The following is a 19,803-nucleotide window of genomic DNA, read 5'->3' on the forward strand; positions in this document are numbered from 1 at the left end:
TGTGTGTTTGGAAAGAATCTCCCTCAGGTAGTAAGTCCAACAGTTGTGCAATAGGCATGTAAAACATTCAGAAACATTCAACTCTTCAGGGAAGACAATAGTGAGTTTGCATTCTATTAGAACTATTAAAACATGGTTAGATTGACATTCTGTCTGAAAGAACTTTGTAATGACGGCACTTGTTAAACACCTTTCAAGACAATCCTGCTTTTGAAGGTAGAGGGGTTCTTTTCATTTTCATCATGTGAAATAAACCACACTTCATCTGCATTTCCGTAAAGTCACATTTGAATGGTTTAATTGTTTGAATGGTTTAGTGGTGATTTGAGTGGATTAAGAATTGAGAATTTCCTTTGTAGATACTGCAGTCTGTAGGTATTCACCTCCCTACTTTGCGTCAGACACATGACAAAGCTTCACATCCTTACTCTGCTCAGCTGTTGAAAACCAGTTCTTCCATTTTTTCCCCCAAGGCAAGTTGCCCAACCCAAGAAAGGGAGGTAGGAGTAGCCTGCAGTTGGTTTCGACTACCAGCGTGGCTGGGTGTGTGTATCTTGAGTGTAGCCTATGTTGATCAGGGAGAGAGCGTCACAGGACACACTCCAACACACAAACTGGAGTAAGTAGTAGGATGACTGCTCGGACATCGTGGTACCTTCTGTCTTCCTGGAAGCCCTCGCTACACAAGAGGGCCGACATACTGAAATACGAAAGCCAGAGATGGATCCCACTACAGACTTGCAGCCGCTTCTTTACAGTACGTATTATAGTGTAGGCATTGGATGAAGCAAATCAACTTGATTGGAGGTACACCACACTCCCAGCCTCTCGTTATGAGCCGTCCGGCCGTTACCGAGAACCACATACCAGAATTTTTAACAGGCTTGTTAGCAATTGAGCTTTAAGAGTATTTTCTGCGCCTACATAGCCTAACTTGTATCAGTCGGATTAAAACAAGACTATTGTGTTCATAAAGTGACCATTGGACTTAAAAAATTGCGGATTGACTACGTTTGCAGGCGCAACAGTTCATTTATTTATCGCTCTCACATGCTCATTTTCTGTCCCTTAAGAACCAACGATGTGCTACTTTTTTGTAGCATTTCTGACAATGCTAAAATTGGGACCAACAACTCGGGTTGCTGCAGAGCTAGCTAACACCAGGCACATGAGAAGCAAGACCAACCTTTAGGAGAGCATTTTCGCTAACCCTAATCCTTTCTTAACCTAGTTCTCCTACAGATACTGATAGGATCGAAAGAAAAGCAGCACTGCTCTTGGCTCAGCGCTCTCCATTCAAAACTTACCTTAACATTAGATGCTGACAATGGTTCAGCTCCTAGAAAGAAATGATCAAATATTGAGGAAGCTTATTCTAATGCTTAGGGTATGCACTAAATTCAATATTTGTCACATCATTGCACACATTGTTAGGCCTACACTATGAAAATAGAACTCAATTGATTTCAATGTGATCGAAATACAGTATATAGGCCTATGTAGCCTACTGTATTTCTTTCAATGCATTCATCTGTTTTCATTTGAAGCAGCGTTTTACCCTTTGCTTGTTTATAACAATTGTGAAGACATTGGCAACTTTGTGTTGTAGTCAACTTCGTTCTGAAGTTATCGGCAGTCACAGAGCGACAGATAAAATAAATGTTTGTTTAGCTGAGATCTTCTGTGTATAACTCCTTCAAGACTGTTGGAAAAGCATTCCTCTTGAAGCTCGTTGAGTGTCAAGACTGTTGGAAAAGCATTCCTCTTGAAGCTCGTTGAGTGTCAAGACTGTTGGAAAAGCATTCCTCTTGAAGCTCGTTGAGTGTCAAGACTGTTGGAAAAGCATTCCTCTTGAAGCTCGTTGAGTATCAAGACTGTTGGAAAAGCAGTCCTCTTGAAGCTAGTTGCGTGTCAAGAGTGTGCAAAGCTGTCATCAAGGCAAAGGGTGGCTACTTTGAATAATCTCAGATATAAAATATATTTTCATTTGTTTTGGTTACTACATGATTCCATATGTGTTATTTCATAGTTTTGATGTCTTCTCTATTATTCTACAATGTAGAAAATAGTCAAAATAAACCCTGGAATGAGTAGGTGTGTCAACTTTTGACTGGTACTGCATATACCCTTCAAATTAGACGATTCAGCTATTTCAGCCACACCCGTTGTATAAAATCGAGCACACAGCCATGCTACTCGGCGCTCTCGCTCTGTGAGCTTGTGTGGCCTACCACTTTGTGGTTGAGCCGGTGTTGCTCTTAAACGTTTCTACTTTACAAGAACAGCACTTACAGTTGACCTGGGCAGCTCTAACAGGGCAGACATTTGACAAACTGACTTGTTGGAAAGGTCGCATCCTGTGATGATGCCATGTTGAAAGTCATTGAGCTCTTCTGTACAGGCCATTCTACTGCCTATGTTTGTCTATGGAGATTGCATGGCGGTGTGCTCAATTTTATACACCTGTCAGCAACACCCGTAGCCGAATCCACTCATTTGAAGGGGTGGCAACATACACTGCTCAAAAAAATAAAGGGAACACTTAACACAATGTAACTCCAAGTCAATCACACTTCTGTGAAATCAAACTGTCAACTTAGGAAGCAACACTGATTGACAATAAATTTCACATGCTGTTGTGTAAATGGAATAGACAACAGGTGGAAATTATAGGCAATTAGCAAGACACCCCCAATAAAGGAGTGGTTCTGCAGGTGGTGACCACAGACCACTTCTCAGTTCCTATGCTTCCTGGCTGATGTTTTGGTTATTTTTGAATGCTGGCGGTGCTTTCACTCTAGTGGTAGCATGAGACGGAGTCTATAACCCACACAAGTGGCTCAGGTAGTGCAGCTCATCCAGGATGGCACATCAATGCGAGCTGTGGCAAGAAGGTTTGCTGTGTCTGTCAGCGTAGTGTCCAGAGCATGGAGGCGCTACCAGGAGACAGGCCAGTACATCAGGAGACGTGGAGGAGGCCGTAGGAGGGCAACAACCCAGCAGCAGGACCACTACCTCCGCCTTTGTGCAAGAAGGAGCAGAAGGAGCACTGCCAGAGCCCTGCAAAATGACCTCCAGCAGGCCACAAATGTGCATGTGTCTGCTCAAACGGTCAGAAACAGACTCCATGAGGGTGGTATGAGGGCCCGACGTCCACAGGTGGGGGTTGTGCTTACAGCCCAACACCGTGCAGGACGTTTGGCATTTGCCAGAGAACACCAAGATTGGCAAATTCGCCACTGGCGCCCTGTGCTCTTCACAAATGAAAGCAGGTTCACACTGAGCACATGTGACAGTCTGGAGACGCCGTGGAGAACGTTCTGCTGCCTGCAACATCCTCCAGCATGACCGGTTTGGCGGTGGGTCAGTCATGGTGTGGGGTGGCATTTCTTTGAGGGGCCGCACAGCCCTCCATGGGCTCGCCAGAGGTAGCCTGACTGCCATTAGTTACCGAGATGAGATCCTCAGACCCCTTGTGAGACCATATGCTGGTGCGGTTGGCCCTGGGTTCCTTCTAATGCAAGACAATGCTAGACCTCATGTGGCTGGAGTGTGTCAGCAGTTCCTGCAAGAGGAAGGCATTGATGCTATGGACTGGCCCGCCCGTTCCCCAGACCTGAATCCAATTGAGCACATCTGGGACATCATGTCTCGCTCCATCCACCAACGCCACGTTGCACCACAGACTGTCCAGGAGTTGGCGGATGCTTTAGTCCAGGTCTGGGAGGAGATCCCTCAGGAGACCATCCTGCCACCCCATCAGGAGCATGCCCAGGCGTTGTAGGGAGGTCATACAGGCACGTGGAGGCCACACACACTACTGAGCCTCATTTTGACTTGTTTTAAGGACATTACATCAAAGTTGGATCAGCCTGTAGTGTGGTTTTCCACTTTAATTTTGAGTGTGACTCCAAATCCAGACCTCCATGGGTTGATACATTTGATTTCCATTGATCATTTTTGTGTGATTTTGTTGTCAGCACATTCAACTATGTAAAGAAAAAAGTATTTAATAAGAATAGTTAATTCATTCAGATCTAGGATGTGTTATTTTAGTGTTCCCTTTATTTTTTTGAGCAGTGTACTTTTGGCCATGTAGTGTAGCTACTGTAGTAGGTCAAAGCTGTGTGCTGGAAAACCTTAGTAGAGCATGGGTGGAGTAGGCATCATGTGAATTTCCTTCTGCTTCAGACCAATGGCTACTTCTCACTTAGCTTTTTTCTTTAATAGGCCTAGGTCTCAGCGATGGCTGCTTCCAACACACCACAGCAGATTGGAATACGCTCTAAATGGAAACCAAAACCGACTGTTGTACCTCAGTTTTCTACTTCCCTCATTTTTTCTAGTCAATATTTGGACTTGTATTTGGATCAATTTCCAGTATGTTGTAGTTGTTTGATAATAGGGTTTAGTCACTAGTTTGACAGATCTGTTAGTTGGAATTTGAGTTAGTTTCGAGTTGGAGATTATCCTAATCCAAAGGTGTACTGTCTTTCTATCCTTAGTCATTACAATTGTAATGGACCTGTGGTAGAGATGTAGGCAGCAGCACCGTTCAGTAGTGTCCTGTTCCATCTTGTAAAAGTTTGTTTTTAATCCTGTGTGACATTTCATCTGCTTCATGTTGTTATTGGAATTCTGTGTCTTTTTGAAGTAGGTGTGCCTACTGTTCCGTTTAGTGTTTGTTGTGGATTTCATTGTGCGAAGCGGCACTTCGTTCTCTTTGTACTTTGTGACAGCCCTCAAACCAGTCAGCCAGGTTTAGTGCACCTAAGTGGGGCATCATGAGCAAGGAAGGACCTCCCTCCTGCTACTGGAAGACAAGTCTTAGAGGTTACCAGACAAAGGCCAGCCTCATTTGTCTTGAGTCAGTTTAATTACCTCTGGTGGAGCATGAGACTGGAATTGAAACTATTTTGAGCAGAGTGGCCTAGCGTAGAATACTGCATAGAATCGGCTTGCCTTTTTCTCCAAACATAACGATGGTCATTATGGCCAAACAGTTATATTTTTGTTTCATCAGATCAGAGGACATTTCTCCAAAAAGTACGATCTTTGTCCCCATGTGCAGTTGCAAACCAGGGTCTGTCTTTTTTATGGAGGTTTTGGAACAGTGGCTTCTTCCTTGCATAGCGGCCTTTCAGGTTATGTTGATATAGGACTTGTTTTACTGTGGATATAGATACTTTTGTACCTGTTTCCTTCAGCGTCTTCACAAGGTCCTTTGCTGCTGTTCTGGGATTGATTTGCACCTTTCACACCAAAGTATGCTCATTTCTAGGAGACAGAACGCGTCTTCTTCCTGAGCGGTATGACGGCTGCGTGGTCCCATGGTGTTTATACTTGCATACTATTGTTTGTACAGATGAACGTGGTAGCTTAAGGCATTTGGAAATTGCTCCCAAAGATGAACCAGACTTGTGGAGGTCTACCATTTTTTTCTGAGGTCTCAGCTGATTTCTTTTGATTTCCCATGATGTCAAGCAAAGAGGCACTGAGTTTGAAGGTAGGCCTTGAAATACATCCACAGGTACACCTCCAATTGACTCAAATTATGTCAATTAGCCTATCAGAAGCTTCTAAAGCCATGACATAATTCTCTGGAATTTTCCAAGCTGTTTAAAGGCACAGTCAACTTAGTGTATGTAAACTTCTGACCCCCTGGAATTGTGATACAGTGAAATAATCTGTAAACAATTGTTGGAAAAATGACTTGTCATGCACAAAGTAGATGTCCTAACCGACTTGCCAAAACTATAGTTTGTTAACAATAAATTTGTGGAGTGGTTGAAAAATGAGTTTTAATGACTCCAACCTAAGTGTATGTAAACTTCCGACTTCAACTGTGTGTGTGTGTATATATATATATATATATAAGATAATTTTTTACTTTTTACCCTTCGCTGCAACTCCCGTACGGACTCGGGAGAGGCGAAGGTCGAGAGCCATGTGTCCTCTGAAACACGACCCTGCCAAGCCGCAGTGCTTCTTGACACACTGCTCGCTTAACCCGGAAGCCAGCCGCACCAACGTGTTGGAGGAAACACCGTACGCCTGGTGACCGTGTCAGCGTGCACTGCACCCGGACCGCCGCAGGAGTCGCTAGAGCGCGATGGGACAAGGACATCCCTGCCGGCCAAACCCTCCCCTAACCCGGACGACGCCAGGCCAATTGTGCGCTGTCTCCCGGGTGCGGCCGGCTGCGACACAGCCCGGGTTCGAACCCGGATCTGTAGTAACGCTTCAAGCACTGCGATGGAGTGCCTTAGAACAAATGTATAAATCTAACAGAAGACTCATCAGTGTCTGCAACCCCGCTCACCATCATGACTACATTACATTTAAACTGATGGAGGAACAGATGTGCAGGAAGAGCGAACAGAGAGAAACAGGCGAGTGAGGACTGATAGGGGATGCGGCAGGCTGATTACTGCTGCCACATGATATGCTCATGAAAAGTCAAGGTCAAAGCTAGTAGCTGAGACTAGTAGCTGTTGCTTAAATTCAACTGAATATAAAAAAAAAAAAATTTGAAGACTTTTTATAACAGGTGCCAGAAGGTTCTTTTAGTTCGGTATGGCTGAAAAATGTGGTAGCATAATATGAAACGGTACCATGATATTCGAAAAAGTATCATGGCGTTTTTGTACCATGTTTCCAGTATACTGTTGCAACACATTGAGAGTTAGATTTGAGATGGCGATTTATCTTACCACAAGCTTATAGCCTCTTCATTAACAATATTCCTTCCAGTTGACCAATTGACTGTGTGTTCAGGAGCTGGAGAAGAGGAGAAGGGTGGAGGATGCCTACAAGTCGGCCTTGAGTGAACTGAAGAAGAAATCTCACTATGGAGGCCCCGACTACGAGGTAAGAGTTCCAAACCTTTCAAACTGCCAGAACTGTCCTGACACTTCCACCTGTAGTGACAATGAATACTGGAACCAATCCACATGAGTTATCATAGGTATCTGACTTAGTAATGACTCAGGAAGTGAGAAGAGACAAGAATGCAAAATATTTATTTCCACTTGCTTATGAGTATAGATACTATAAAATGTACATTATAGCTCATGGTTATGCCATTGTATTAGTCATAGTGGGTATATACCAGTCAGATTGCGGGGCATTGATTCCTGTTGCATGACATTGGCTACTAGATTGCACATCCTGGAAACAGTACATCTGTCGTAATGAGTTGTACCTTGTTATGGTGTTGTTTCTACAGGAGGGTCCTAATAGCCTCATAAATGAGGATGAGTTCTTTGATGCGGTGGAAGCTGCCCTGGACAGACAAGACAAGATAGAGGAGCAGGTACGTTACTATTTTACTCTGCTCGCTAGTTCCCACCTGCCGGGATTCTGTATAGATCTGAAAAGTCTGTGTGGTGGATTTTCCTTCCTTGCATAACCAAGAGAACATGTCCTTTCCTTTCAGATCCAGAGTCTAGATATTGGACCTACAGGTGTGATCGTTTTGGGATTACACAACTGAGTGTATTATGAGAGCGTATTGTGAGAATAATTAGAGTTGTCTGTGGTGTTGTGTGTACCTTCTCAGTGTCAGTCAGACAAGGTGAGGAAACCCAGACTGACCCCAGTCCCTCCTGGAGACACATACTCCACCATCGGAACCCACCGCTTCGCCGAACAGGTACACACGCAAACATAGGGTTGTGACGATTATTGAAATTCGGGTAACAAATAATTGTCATTTCTATAGGCTGGGTTTTTGAATAGCACTTTGTGACATCGGCTGATGTAAAAAGGGCTTTATAAATCAGTTTGATGGATGTACAGTGCATTCGGAAAGTATTCAGATCCCTTGACCTTTTCAACATTATGTTACAACCTTATTCTAAAATTGATTCAATTGTTTTTTCCCCTTATCAATCTACACGCAATACCTCCGTAATGACAAATCAAAAACAGGTTTTTAGGAATGTAAAAAAATAAAACATTTACATAATTATTCAGACCCCTTACTCAGTACTTTGTTGAAGCACCTTTGGCAGCGATTACAACCAAGTCTTCTTGGGTATGATGCTAAAAGCTTGGCACACATGTATTTGTGGAGTTTCTCCCATTTTTCTCTGCAGATCCTCTCAAGCTCTGTCAGGTTGGATGGGGAGCGTCGCTGCACAGCTATTTTAAGGTCTCTCCAGAGATGTTTGATCGGGTTCAAGTCCGGGGTCTGGCTGGGCCACTCAAGGACATTCAGAGACTTGTCCCGAAGCCACTCCTGCGTTGTCTTGGCTGTGTGCTTAGGGTCGTTGTCCTGTTGGAAGGTGAACCTTCGGCCCAGTCTGAGGTCCTGAGTGCTCTGGAGCAGTTTTTCATCAAGGATCTCTCTGACCTTTGCTTCGTTTATTGTTTTATCTTTCCCTCGATCCTGACTATTCTCCCAGTCCCTGTCTCTGAAAAACATCCCCACAGCATGATGCTGCCACCACCATGCTTCACTCTAGGGATGGTGCCAGGTTTCCTCCAGACGTGACACTTGCCATTCAGGCCAAAGAGTTCAATCTTGGCTTCATCAGACCGGAGACTCTTGTTTCTCATGGGCTGTCATGTGCCTTTTACTGAAAAGTGGCTTCCATCTGGCCACTCTACCATAAAGGCCTGATTTGGTGGAGTGCTTCAGAGGTAGTTGTCCTTCTGGTAGGTTCTCCCATCTTCACAGAGGAACTCTGGAGCTCTGTCAGAGTGACCATCGGGTTCTAGGTCACCTCCCTGACCAATGCCCTTCTCCCCCGATTGCTCAGTTTGGATGGGCGGCCAGCTCTAGGAAGAGTCTTGGTGGTTCCAAACTTCTTCCATTTAAGAATGATGGAGGTCAGTCTGTTCTTGGGGACCTTCAATGCTGGTACTTTTTTCAATTTTTGGTACTCTTCCCCAGAACTGTGCCTTGACACAATCCTGTCTCGGAGCTCTATGGATAATTCCTTCGACCTCATGGCTTGGTTTTTGCTCTGACATGCACGGTCAAATGTGGAACTTTATATAGACAGGTGTGTGCCTTTCCAAATCATGTCTAATCAATTGAATTGACCACAGGTGGACTCCAATCAAGTTGTAGAAACACCTCATGGATGATAAATGGAAACAGGATGCACCTGAGTTCAATTTCGAGTCTCATAACAAATTGTCTGAATACTTATGTAAATAAGGTATTATTATATATTTTTAAACTGTTTTCGCTTTGTCATTAGGGGGTATTGTGTGTAGATTGAGAAATGTTTTATTTAATTAATGTTAGAATAAGGTTGTAACTAGGAAAGTCAAGGTGTCTGAATACTTTCCCAGTGCACTGTAAATGGCCACGGTTATTTTCATAATTGTTATTATTGTAGATTGTTGATATTATATATTCTTTTGCCTGTTTGAAAATGACCTACTACATAATGAATACAACAGTTTTGGTAACCCCCCTTGTCTTAATAACAAATGGTTTTGACCACTTAACTTTTGGAAATTAGTTTTCTCCTCCGGACTGGCATTCTGCTCGTAAAATGATTATCAACTTCACTCACTTCATGTAAAAATAGACTGCTATTGGGTGAATTCTTATCTACTTAAATACAAAGTTGAATTGCCCCTTCTCCTGAAATGAATGTATACTGAACAAAAATATAAACGCAACATGTAGGTTTCATGGGCTCCCGAGTGGCGCAGTGGTCTAAGGCACTGCATCTCAGTGCAAGAGGCGTCACTACAGTCCCTGGTTCGAATCCTGGCTGTATCAAATCCGGCTGTGATTGTGTGCGCAGCCGGATTAGCCCAGCGTCGGCCATCATTGTAAATTACTATTTGTTCTTAACTGACTTACCTAGTTAAATAAAGGTTACAAAAAGAAAAATGAGCTAAAATAGAAGATCCCAGAAATGTTCCATACACACAAAAAACGTATTTCTCTCAAATGTTGTGCACTAATGTTTACATCACTGTTAGTCAGCATTTCTCCTTTACCAAGATAATCCAGCCACTGGACAGCTGTGGCATATCAAGAAGCTGATTAAACAGCATGATCATTACACAGGTGCCGGGGGCAATAAAAGGCCAGTTTAAAATGTGCAGTTTTGTCACAGAACACAATGCTACAGATTTCTCAAGTTTTGAGGAAGCGTGCAATTGGCATGCTGACATTGTCTTCACCAGGGTCTTGACCTGACTGCAGTTCGGCGTCGTAACCGACTTCCGTGGACAAATGCTCACCTTCGATGGCCACTGGCATGCTGGAGAAGTGTGATCTTCACGGATGAATCCCAGTTTCAACTGTATTGTGTGGGTGAGCAGTTTGCTGACGTCAACGTTGTGAACAGTGTGTCCATGGCGGCATACTCATACAGATATGTCACCCATTGAGCATGTTTTGGGATGCTCTGGATCGATGTGTACGACCGCGTGTTCCACTTTCCGCCAATATCCAGTAACTTCGCACAGCCATTGAAGAGGAGTGGGACAACATTCCACAGGCCAAAATCAACGGCCTGATCAACTCTATGCGAAGGAGATCTGTCGTGCTGCATGAGGCAAATGGTGGTCACTGGTTTTCCCGATCCACGGCCCTAACTTTTTTTAAATTATCTGTGACCAACAGATGCATGTCTGTATTCCCAGTCATGTGAAATCCATAGATTAGGGCCTAATTTATTTCAATTGACTGATTTCCTTATGTGAACATAAAGACACCACCATAAAACAACCTGTCAGGAGAGCAGAGACACACGCATGCAAGAGCGCAAGTAGATCAGCAAGAATACCCATGTTGGAGAGTCCCAAACCAACATACATACACACACATGATCTCAGGTGTCTCTCTTATGTAGCCTACAGATGAGATCAGAAGGCTCCAATAGTACTGGCAGGTTTGTTACACTGAAACAGCTTCATAGTAAGAGGAAAGGATTTTGGAGACAAACCATAACAACTGAACTCCTCTTGGAGTTTTGATACATGCTGACTATGGCATGTGCTGTATGTATCGGTGACACATTTAATTGTGTGTAGGTAGGCCTGGCACAATTATTGTATAACCGATAATTATGGATGACAACTGAACTACTGGGGAGAAAATGCAGTATAAACGCTACATGCAACAATTTCAAAGATTTTACTGAGTTACAGTGATCTCTCGTAATGATTTAGTCTGTTTGATTTGCGTAATCCCTTTCATGTAGTGAAGGGTGGTAATCCCTCTATGCTCATCTTTCATGTGTGGTGGCATGCCTGGTCTCATTCCCTGGATGTTTTTCTACCTTTCCCCTCTTTCACTCACCTGTTTTATTTCTCTTTCTCTCTCCGTTTGTCCTCTTTCTCTCCCCCTACCTCCCCTTTCTCTTTCCTCATTCCTATCTCACACTTCCCCCCACACTCTTTCTCCCATCCTCCCCCTCTGCTGCATAGCCCCATAGCTACTTTTCCCTGTTCTCCGTTGCACTAGTCAGTGCCTCAGATGTTCACAGATTCAGCGTGCAGGTACCGTATGTGTTGAGAACAGAGCGCCACCTGCCTTCTGGGAATGCACATTACACTGCACTCTACTGGCTGAGACTGACTGCATGTGAATGACTAGGAACTGTAATACATACATTGATCTGGACTGTGTTTACCTTCTTCCACACTGTCTGATGACTTGTCGTTCCATCTCTTTCTGATGCACTCATGTGTTCCCTTCCCTCCCTCCGAAACCTGTCTTTAAACTGTCCAGAGCTGCCCTGAATGGATCCATTTTCATCAACATTCCACTTGCAAAATCATTAGGAGTCGAATTTATCAATGCACACAGTTTGGCAAGCTGAGCTACAAGGCAGCTAAGATACAATAATTCAATAAAACTATGCAACAACAAAATTATGTAGATTTAACTATAGACCTTTTTTGGAACATAAACAAACAAATTTAGAATGCGCGGCCCCATTATACATCCTGCTAGCTAGCTGCCCCAGAGAACTCAACATGTCAAAAAAAGAAAAGTAAACAACGTCTACTTATAAAGACGGAAACGGTCTTACATGTAACTTAGTGTATAGAGAAGTCCCATACACTGATTAAGCTACATGTAAGCCCGATTTTCCCCGAGTGGCACAGCAGTCTAAGGCACTGCATCTCAGTGCTAGAGGGGTCACGACAGACCCTGGTTCGATCCCGGGCTGTATCACAACCGGTCGTCCCATAGGGCGGTGCACAATTGGCTCAGCGTCGTTGGGGTTTGGGGAAGGGTTGGCCGGGGTAATGCACAACTCATTCACAATAATATTCAAAGTAGGCATAGTAATAGACATTTAGTCTTTCACAGTGTCAAATATTTATTGTTCTGAATATACAGGATAGTTTACATAGCACAATTAAATAGTAGCCATACATGCATACATTAATGGCAGTGTAGTACAATACATGGAATACTTGTACAGTGGTGCAATTGAGACAACAGCGGTGTAGGGATGTGCAGAGTCATCTTGTGACAATAACATGGAGGGAATAGATACTTTATTGTCCATTGCTTATAACGGGAAATGTACCTTCTGCTTTTCCCAACACCCTGCATTGTAGCACTCCTGGGTGAAGAGCAATTCTGGGGGGTTAAGTGCTTTGCTCAAGGGCACAATTTTGGGGGGAAATTGTTTCAATGGTATTGGAAAAACCATCCTGGATATTTCTAAATACCTCAGTATATGTTATATGGCATACTGCCCAAGCCAATTAGCTAGTTAGTTGAGAGCTAGTTAGTTGAGAGCTAACTAGTTACTGGCTAGCTAGCTACAGATGTTACAGCAACCACAATCAGATGTATTTTCCTGTTGCACAAAGTGGCTTTTTGGGTGGCATGGACAGCTTTTAACAGAATAGACCGCTATTGCTAGGCCTTAAGACATTGAGTGAAAAGATAGCAAGACAAATAACACATTCACATTACCTGAAGTCAAATGTAGCCAGACCTTCATTGCAGTGATCAACGCACGTTGTCCTGTTTGGGAAAAACAACAGAGCGCTCGACCCTTAGCCACCCACCCCTAGTAGCTAGCTAGCTAAACGTTTTCTTCTTGTTTTAGCTTTCTGGCAGACTAAACGCTTTGTGGTGTATTGCTGACTTTCACAGGTTGGAGTGCGAATTACATATTTAGGACAGGGGAATTTAATTTTTTTATTAACCTTTATTTAACTAGGTAAGTCAGGTAAGAACAAATTAATATTTACAATAACGGGAAGGGGAGCTTGCTACAACCACTAGCTATAACTTGATGGCGCTCTCTACAATCAAAACAAAAGAACTTGCGCCATGCAACGGTTGGTCAGGGGCCGAGATTCAATAATCAACAGTTCTAGAATTTTCGTCCAAGGTCTATAGGGACCTCGCCAGTGGTCTAAGGAATGGTATCACAGTGCTAGTTGTGCCACTAGAGATCCTGGTTCGAGTCCAGGCTCTGTCGCAGCTGACCGGGAGACCTATTGGGTGGCGTACAATTGGCCTAGCGTCATCTGGGTTAGGGGATGGTTTGGTCGACCGGGATGTCGTTGTCCCATCGCGCTCAAGCGACTCGTGTCGCGGGCCGGGCACATGCACGCTGACACTGTTGCCAGATGTACAGAGTTTCTTCTGACACATTGGTGCGGCTGGCTTCCCGGGTCAAGCGGGCATTGTGTCAAGAAGCAGTGTCTGGGTTGTTTCGTAGGATGCACGGCTCTCGACCTTCGCCTCTCCCGAGTCCATACGGGAGTTGCAGCGATGGGACAGGACTGTAACTACCAACTGGATACCACGAAATTGGGGAGAAAAAGGGGTAAAAAAAAAACAAGGCCGTGTTTCCTTGAGGAGCTATGTGCCAGTACTGTATTCAGTTAGCCACAGCATTAAAAAGAGTAAAGCTGAGACCAGGCCCCTGATCACCATCCATTGTTTGTTTGGTCTGAGCTGAGCTCAGCAGATGCTGCAATGCATGACTGGATTCCTGTTGTAACCCCTTTCTCCCTCCCTTCCTCTCCCCCTTTTTCCCTCCCACTTTCTCTGCATGAGCAGGCATGGGACCCCAGTGTACTGAATATACTGTACCTTACATTCTCCCTGGCAGCCTGTAGTACAGACTGTTACAGTAAAATACAGTGACTCAAGGCCCTGCTACATGTGATGTGTCTGTCTCAGGTGGAGGAGGTGGTCCAGAATCACATGACTTACTCCCTGCAGGACATGGGTGGAGACGCCAACTGGCAGCTGGTGGTGGAGGAGGGTGAGATGAAGGTGAGGATGAGGATATAGACGACCATAACTAGATGCTACAGTAGACACACTGTCCCCTGCATGCCTAGTATAGAAGACTATACCTATAGTGATGAGTTTAACATGCTCTGCTCACTCGCACTGTAGACAGTGCAGTGTGTATGGGTCCAATATGGCTCCTGTAGGTTTGAATGGGTCCAATATGGGTCTATAATGGCTAATGCATGTGACTGTCTGCTATCTCAGGTATACAGGAGAGAGGTGGAGGAGAACGGCATCGTCCTGGACCCTCTGAAGGCCACCCATGCAGTGAAGGGTGTGACAGGACACGAGTTATGCCACTACTTCTGGGACACGGACGTACGCAACGACTGGGAGAGTGAGTCTATCTTCATCCATCGTCATCAGATAATTTTTTAGACTAGTCATTTTATTTTGTTACTTTGCACACAATCAATGTCTTGAATTGTTGTTGATTTGTCTAGTCTTGGTCTGTTTCTCTTTCAGCCACCATTGAAAACTTCAACGTGGTGGAGACGCTCTCAGACAATGCTGTTATAGTCTACCAGACACACAAGGTAATCATACCTCTGGAGTTCAGGTTCACCCTAGTGTGTCAGGCTCTTGTACATGTGGGTTGTCTTTGGACTGGTCATGTTTGACTGACAGCCAATGGTTGTGTTTCAGAGAGTATGGCCCGCCTCTCAGAGGGACGTTCTCTACCTATCAGCTATCAGGAAGATCCTGGCGACCAATGAGAGTGACCCAGACACGTGGCTGGTCTGCAACTTCTCTGTGGATCATGACAACGCCCAGGTGAGTTCCACAGACACAAGGGCTTATTGCCATACATGCTCTTAATATATGATGGCATAGAGCTAGGGATCAATGTTGAATTGGAAGGGGGGGAATGGCTACTGCTCTCTTACCTTAATCAACTCCCTTTCTTTCTGTAGCCCACCAACCGGTGTGTCCGTGCGAAAATCAATGTGGCCATGATTTGCCAGACCCTTGTGAGCCCTCCAGAGGGCAACAAAGAGATCAGCAGGGACAACATCCTCTGTAAGATCACCTACGTGGCCAACGGTGAGTACAGCAGCCCAAGTTCTTTCAGGTCCCCACTAGGTGAGGACTTCATGGTTGTCATACGAGCCTGGTCAAGTTTATCCACCTACATGTCATTGTTTTTTTTCCTTCCATGTTCCCTATTGGACCATGTACAAATACAAGCTGCTCTTGTATTTTGAGCTTTATGGCAGAGCTTTGTGTGAGTGGATAATGGAAGTTAAATGTTGATTAATGGTTTGGTATAGTGATTCTATCACACCATGTAGGCTCACTGTTTGTATGTGTGTGTGTGTATATATAGTGACTGAGTGGTTGTTTTTCCCTAGTGAATCCTGGAGGCTGGGCCCCTGCCTCAGTCCTCAGAGCTGTGGCCAAGAGGGAGTACCCCAAGTTCCTCAAACGCTTCACCGGCTACGTCCAGGAGAAGACCAGTGGGAAACCTATCCTCTTTTAAACCTCTACAGGTAGCAGCGAACTCAAACCCACTCTTAAAGGCTTTGCGTGGTCAATCTGCATATGCAATGGCCGTACAGCATTTACTGCGATACGGCCTCTGTAGAAGTCAGGGCATTTATACTTCTTGCGCTTCGTAGATCTGTTGTCAAGGAAGTGAGTTTGTTTATACAGGACCTCCCGTCCCCACCTACCATCACCCAATCATGTCAATGTGGAGCTATACGGAGCCCTCCGCATTGTTACATAAATTGGGAAGTGCACAACGTCGCTGTACGGAGCTCGATTTGGCCTCTGGAGGCTCTGCAATTGGGTCACAGCCTCCATACGCCGCCTCCAGACAGCATTACTGGATCAAGCATAAATCAGCTATTATCCTCACAGGCACAAGCCTAAAGACATCTATATAGACCATAGATATTTAATTACACTCTACCACACAAGTACAGTTGTTAAATCAGATCAATGTTGTGTATCATTGTGCCATATTAGTTTTTTGTTATTTTTGGTAACCTTCCATCTCCTTTTCTCTCAGGCGGAACACATTTTGTCCTGAAGAGACATGGCTACATTTCCGATCATTCAAGGGGCTCCCACAGACTACATTACCCATATTAATCCGTCAACCAGAATGTCTTCAAACTATATTACCCATGATGAAATATCTGTATCAAATGAGTAGAAACTGGTTTAGGGCTTTATTCTACCAGTAGTTGCTAGCCACCTGAGACACAAAAACAACCAAACATTGTCAAACTGGATATGTATATAAATTCAAGAATTTCTATGGCAATATTTTGAATCAATTGAACCAACTTTTTGCTTTTTGTAAATTGTTTTGTACATTTCGAATTATTACATTTTTGACTATACTTTGTTTGCATTAACCACTGATCGTTTTCATGCTGCTAATTTTACTACAAAAAGAATGCAAGTAGACAGACGGAGAGCAGTGTGTTGAGTCTGGCTAGCCTTTGTCTTGTCCTCCCCTAGTGACGACCTGCCCTGGAGTCTAATGGGGGGAAGGAGTCTAAAGCTTTGTACACAATTTCTATATCTGTAGATCATTATACAGTAGCTGTAAAGGAACACTATGGATGTATTGTACGGAGACATTAGTTTACGTAATGTAAAGGATGTTGGCAAACGAATTGGAAGAACTACATAACTAGTCTGTTTTCAAAGGAAGGTGATCTTTACGATAACAAACTGAATGTATGGTATAGATGGATAAGATTGAAGTCATTTGTTGAATGTGACCCATAAACACTAAGGTATCAATAGTTGGTATCCACTGTTGACCCCCCCCCCCCCCCCCCCAAATGTGCACGTAGCATGCTGATGTACAGTCTACCACAGCATTGGGTGTTCAGATGGGGTGGCCATTTTTTTCCACATCCCTCGTTAACCTGTCATGCCTTAAACACCAGGATGAGCCCTGAAAGAAGTCTGTTAGTATCATACGACTAGAGACGCTACACTGGGGTCAGCATTTCACATGATTTCTTACCTCATTTTTATTTGTTTACTTTCATTTAAAGTTGTGATTTTGCCATCGACAAGGCTGTCAGAATCCTCCACTCAGCTTGAGGGGTCATAGAATCCATGGGGAAACAACATTGCCATGACGGTCAGAGGAGTGACATCAGCTGAAGAATGCATTAAGCCTTTAATTTTGTCTGAGGAATTGACACGCTTTGTATATTTCTGTTTGTCTGAAGTGTTATCATTTGCTCTAAATGCAATTGGGCAATGTTCTGTAAATTAAAATTGTTACACTACAGAAATTAAGACTTAAATTTCTACTTAGTCATTACTCTACAGCAATGAGCAGCAGTTGTGAGGATGAAGTGTGCTGGGAAATGGAGAGCACCTCAATTAGTTATTTTTTTTAAACAAAGCATCGTCTGCAACTGATATATTCAAGATTTCTTTCGGGAAAGAAACAAGTGGAACACATTTTATTGATAGGATTCTTCTATATATAGTCTTTACATTCAGTGATTAAAATATTTATCTTCAGCAAACTATATATTTAATAAATTATAATCATAGAATTTGTGTCAGATCTTGTGTCTAAAATGGAGGCAAACTACTGGTTAGTTAACAATACAGAGGACACACTCGTTCTTCAGTTGACACCCCTCCATATAAAATTAGTTTCTGTGCATCAGAAAATTCTACCATAGTCCTTGTCTGTGCACTTGTACTTATGACATACATAGGTGTGCATAATATAAAAATGTGCATATTCCACTAATCCAAAACCCAACGTTCATCAAGGAAAAATAGTTATTACAATCATAACTAACATCCAAAGTGCCATTTTGACGCCGTCCTCTTCAATGAAGCTGAAGATCCAAGAAGATTGACCGGGTCTCCTCTCCTCTCAGGTCAACAGCAGCCCTTAACCTGCTGCCTTCAAACTGTTACTTTAGTCCTGTCTGATTGGAATGAATAGCAATGTGTTGGTTGGTTTGGTACCTTCAACATACCAGCCAATGAGTCTTTAGTTTGGCCTTGGCGGCTTCAGAATGTATATACCATCTGTTCTTTTTACAGCATAATATGAGTCCAGGCTCATCCATATTGGCCTTGTGTGTTTTCCATGTCACTGTTACACTTCTGCAATGGCCAAGATGTCACTAAATGTTCATTATCCAACCAGCTACTACAAAGAAAGTGTAATAACTTCTGGTCAGCAGGAAAATGAAAACATTCAAATGAATGTATATTTCTATATATGCTTTTTCTTTATAGGCCATGAAAGAAAATATTTGAGGGACTTCACTGACATGCTCTAACAAACATCACTTGGTAAGGTCTGACATGTAATTCCATTTGTGTCTTGTTTTAGTTCATCAGCCTATCAGGTGTGAGCATCCCAGTACTTTGTGTTTGGCAATAGTGGCAGAGTGGATTTAGCAGCGCTGGGGGTGGAGTCAAAGGGGCCCTGTCCAATGGAGTGTAGCGATTGTCAGACGATTGACAAAATCGTAGTAGTCTGTAAGCCTCCCCTTTCACTGAAACAGAAGAGAGTGCAGTGTGAGTAAATACTATAAATACAGCTTATTATATCCATTTGACAGATCTGCTCCTACAGGAGGGATGTTCTAGTCAGAGCCCTATGGGCCCCTGGTCAAAAGTAGTGCACTATATATTGAATAGGGCCCTGGTCAAAAGTAGTGCACTATATAGGGATATTTATTTGATTGTATTTTATCAGGGAGTCATATAGAGACCAAGGTGTCTTTTACAGATGAGCCCTGAATTATGATTGAAAAACAATTCAATCCATTTTAGAATAAGGCTGCAACGTAAAAAGAATATGGATAAAGTCAAAGGGTCTGAATACTTTCTGATGTTCTGTATGCTTAAATCAGACTTATTTTTATGTGCTCTAGAGAACAACATATACAGTTTTACCTGCATTCAGTACTAATTTCAGGTCCAAAAAGTTTTTCTGTAATACAATGAAGGCAGACTGTAGTTCAGATAGAGCAATAGCATACACGTGGAGGCAATAGCATACACAACAGTATCATCAGCATACAGTACAAGTGCAGGTTCCAATTTCTTACAGACAAGTTGATATTGTTCATGTAAACAGAAAGTACAGGACCCAGAATCAACCCCTTTCGTAATATCCAGGAAACCTGATTCAACACAATCAGTAGATATACATTGAGTTATATCTGTCAAGTCATTTTTAAACCAGTTACATGCAGCCTGGTCTGGGCCAATTGAGGAAAGCCTCTTAATTAGTAGTGAGTGATCAATAGTATCGAAAGCCTTTGACAGGTCAATGAAAAGGGCAGCACAATGTTGCCTTTTATACATACAGTTAACCACAACATTTATAACTAGTGACCTGGTGCTATGACCTGGTCTGAAACCCGACTGATGTACATTTAGAACACATTTCAAAGGTAAAAAAAGATAGCTGAGAATGAATCAAGGACTGTAATATTTTAGTTGGCAAGAAAGTTTAGAAATAGGGTGATAATTATTTAGGTCACAAGGGTCACCACCTTTGTGAAGGAGGAGTACATGGGCCGCCTTCCAAA

General features: G+C 43.3%; 2 protein-coding genes across 9 annotated transcripts in view; one reads left to right on the plus strand and one right to left on the minus strand.

The window, feature by feature from the left end:
• LOC139545918 (ceramide transfer protein-like) overlaps positions 1-17,527 on the plus strand; it is a 40,870-nt gene extending 23,343 nt beyond the window's left edge. Inside the window, exons 9-19 of one of the 2 annotated variants that reach the window (XM_071354145.1) lie at positions 6,778-6,870; positions 7,229-7,315; positions 7,562-7,654; positions 11,407-11,478; positions 14,141-14,236; positions 14,462-14,594; positions 14,723-14,793; positions 14,903-15,031; positions 15,172-15,301; positions 15,610-15,747; positions 16,272-17,527. In XM_071354145.1, coding sequence (XP_071210246.1) covers positions 6,778-6,870; positions 7,229-7,315; positions 7,562-7,654; positions 11,407-11,478; positions 14,141-14,236; positions 14,462-14,594; positions 14,723-14,793; positions 14,903-15,031; positions 15,172-15,301; positions 15,610-15,737 — 1,032 coding nt within the window. In that variant the 3' untranslated portion in view covers positions 15,738-15,747; positions 16,272-17,527. The remainder of the gene's footprint in view (positions 1-6,777; positions 6,871-7,228; positions 7,316-7,561; positions 7,655-11,406; positions 11,479-14,140; positions 14,237-14,461; positions 14,595-14,722; positions 14,794-14,902; positions 15,032-15,171; positions 15,302-15,609; positions 15,748-16,271) is intronic. The other variant, XM_071354146.1, reaches the window with a different exon arrangement.
• A 155-nt stretch (positions 17,528-17,682) lies between these two features.
• Positions 17,683-19,803, minus strand: part of LOC139545919 (phosphatidylinositol 4-phosphate 5-kinase type-1 beta-like) — an 82,324-nt gene continuing 80,203 nt past the window's right edge. For all 7 annotated transcript variants that reach the window (XM_071354149.1, XM_071354148.1, XM_071354150.1 and 4 more), the window contains one exon: positions 17,683-18,759. In XM_071354149.1, the coding sequence (XP_071210250.1) occupies positions 18,757-18,759 (3 nt within the window). In that variant the 3' untranslated portion in view covers positions 17,683-18,756. The remainder of the gene's footprint in view (positions 18,760-19,803) is intronic.

This window comes from Salvelinus alpinus, chromosome 19, assembly GCF_045679555.1.
Source record: "Salvelinus alpinus chromosome 19, SLU_Salpinus.1, whole genome shotgun sequence".
Classification (NCBI taxonomy): Eukaryota; Metazoa; Chordata; class Actinopteri; order Salmoniformes; family Salmonidae; genus Salvelinus; species Salvelinus alpinus.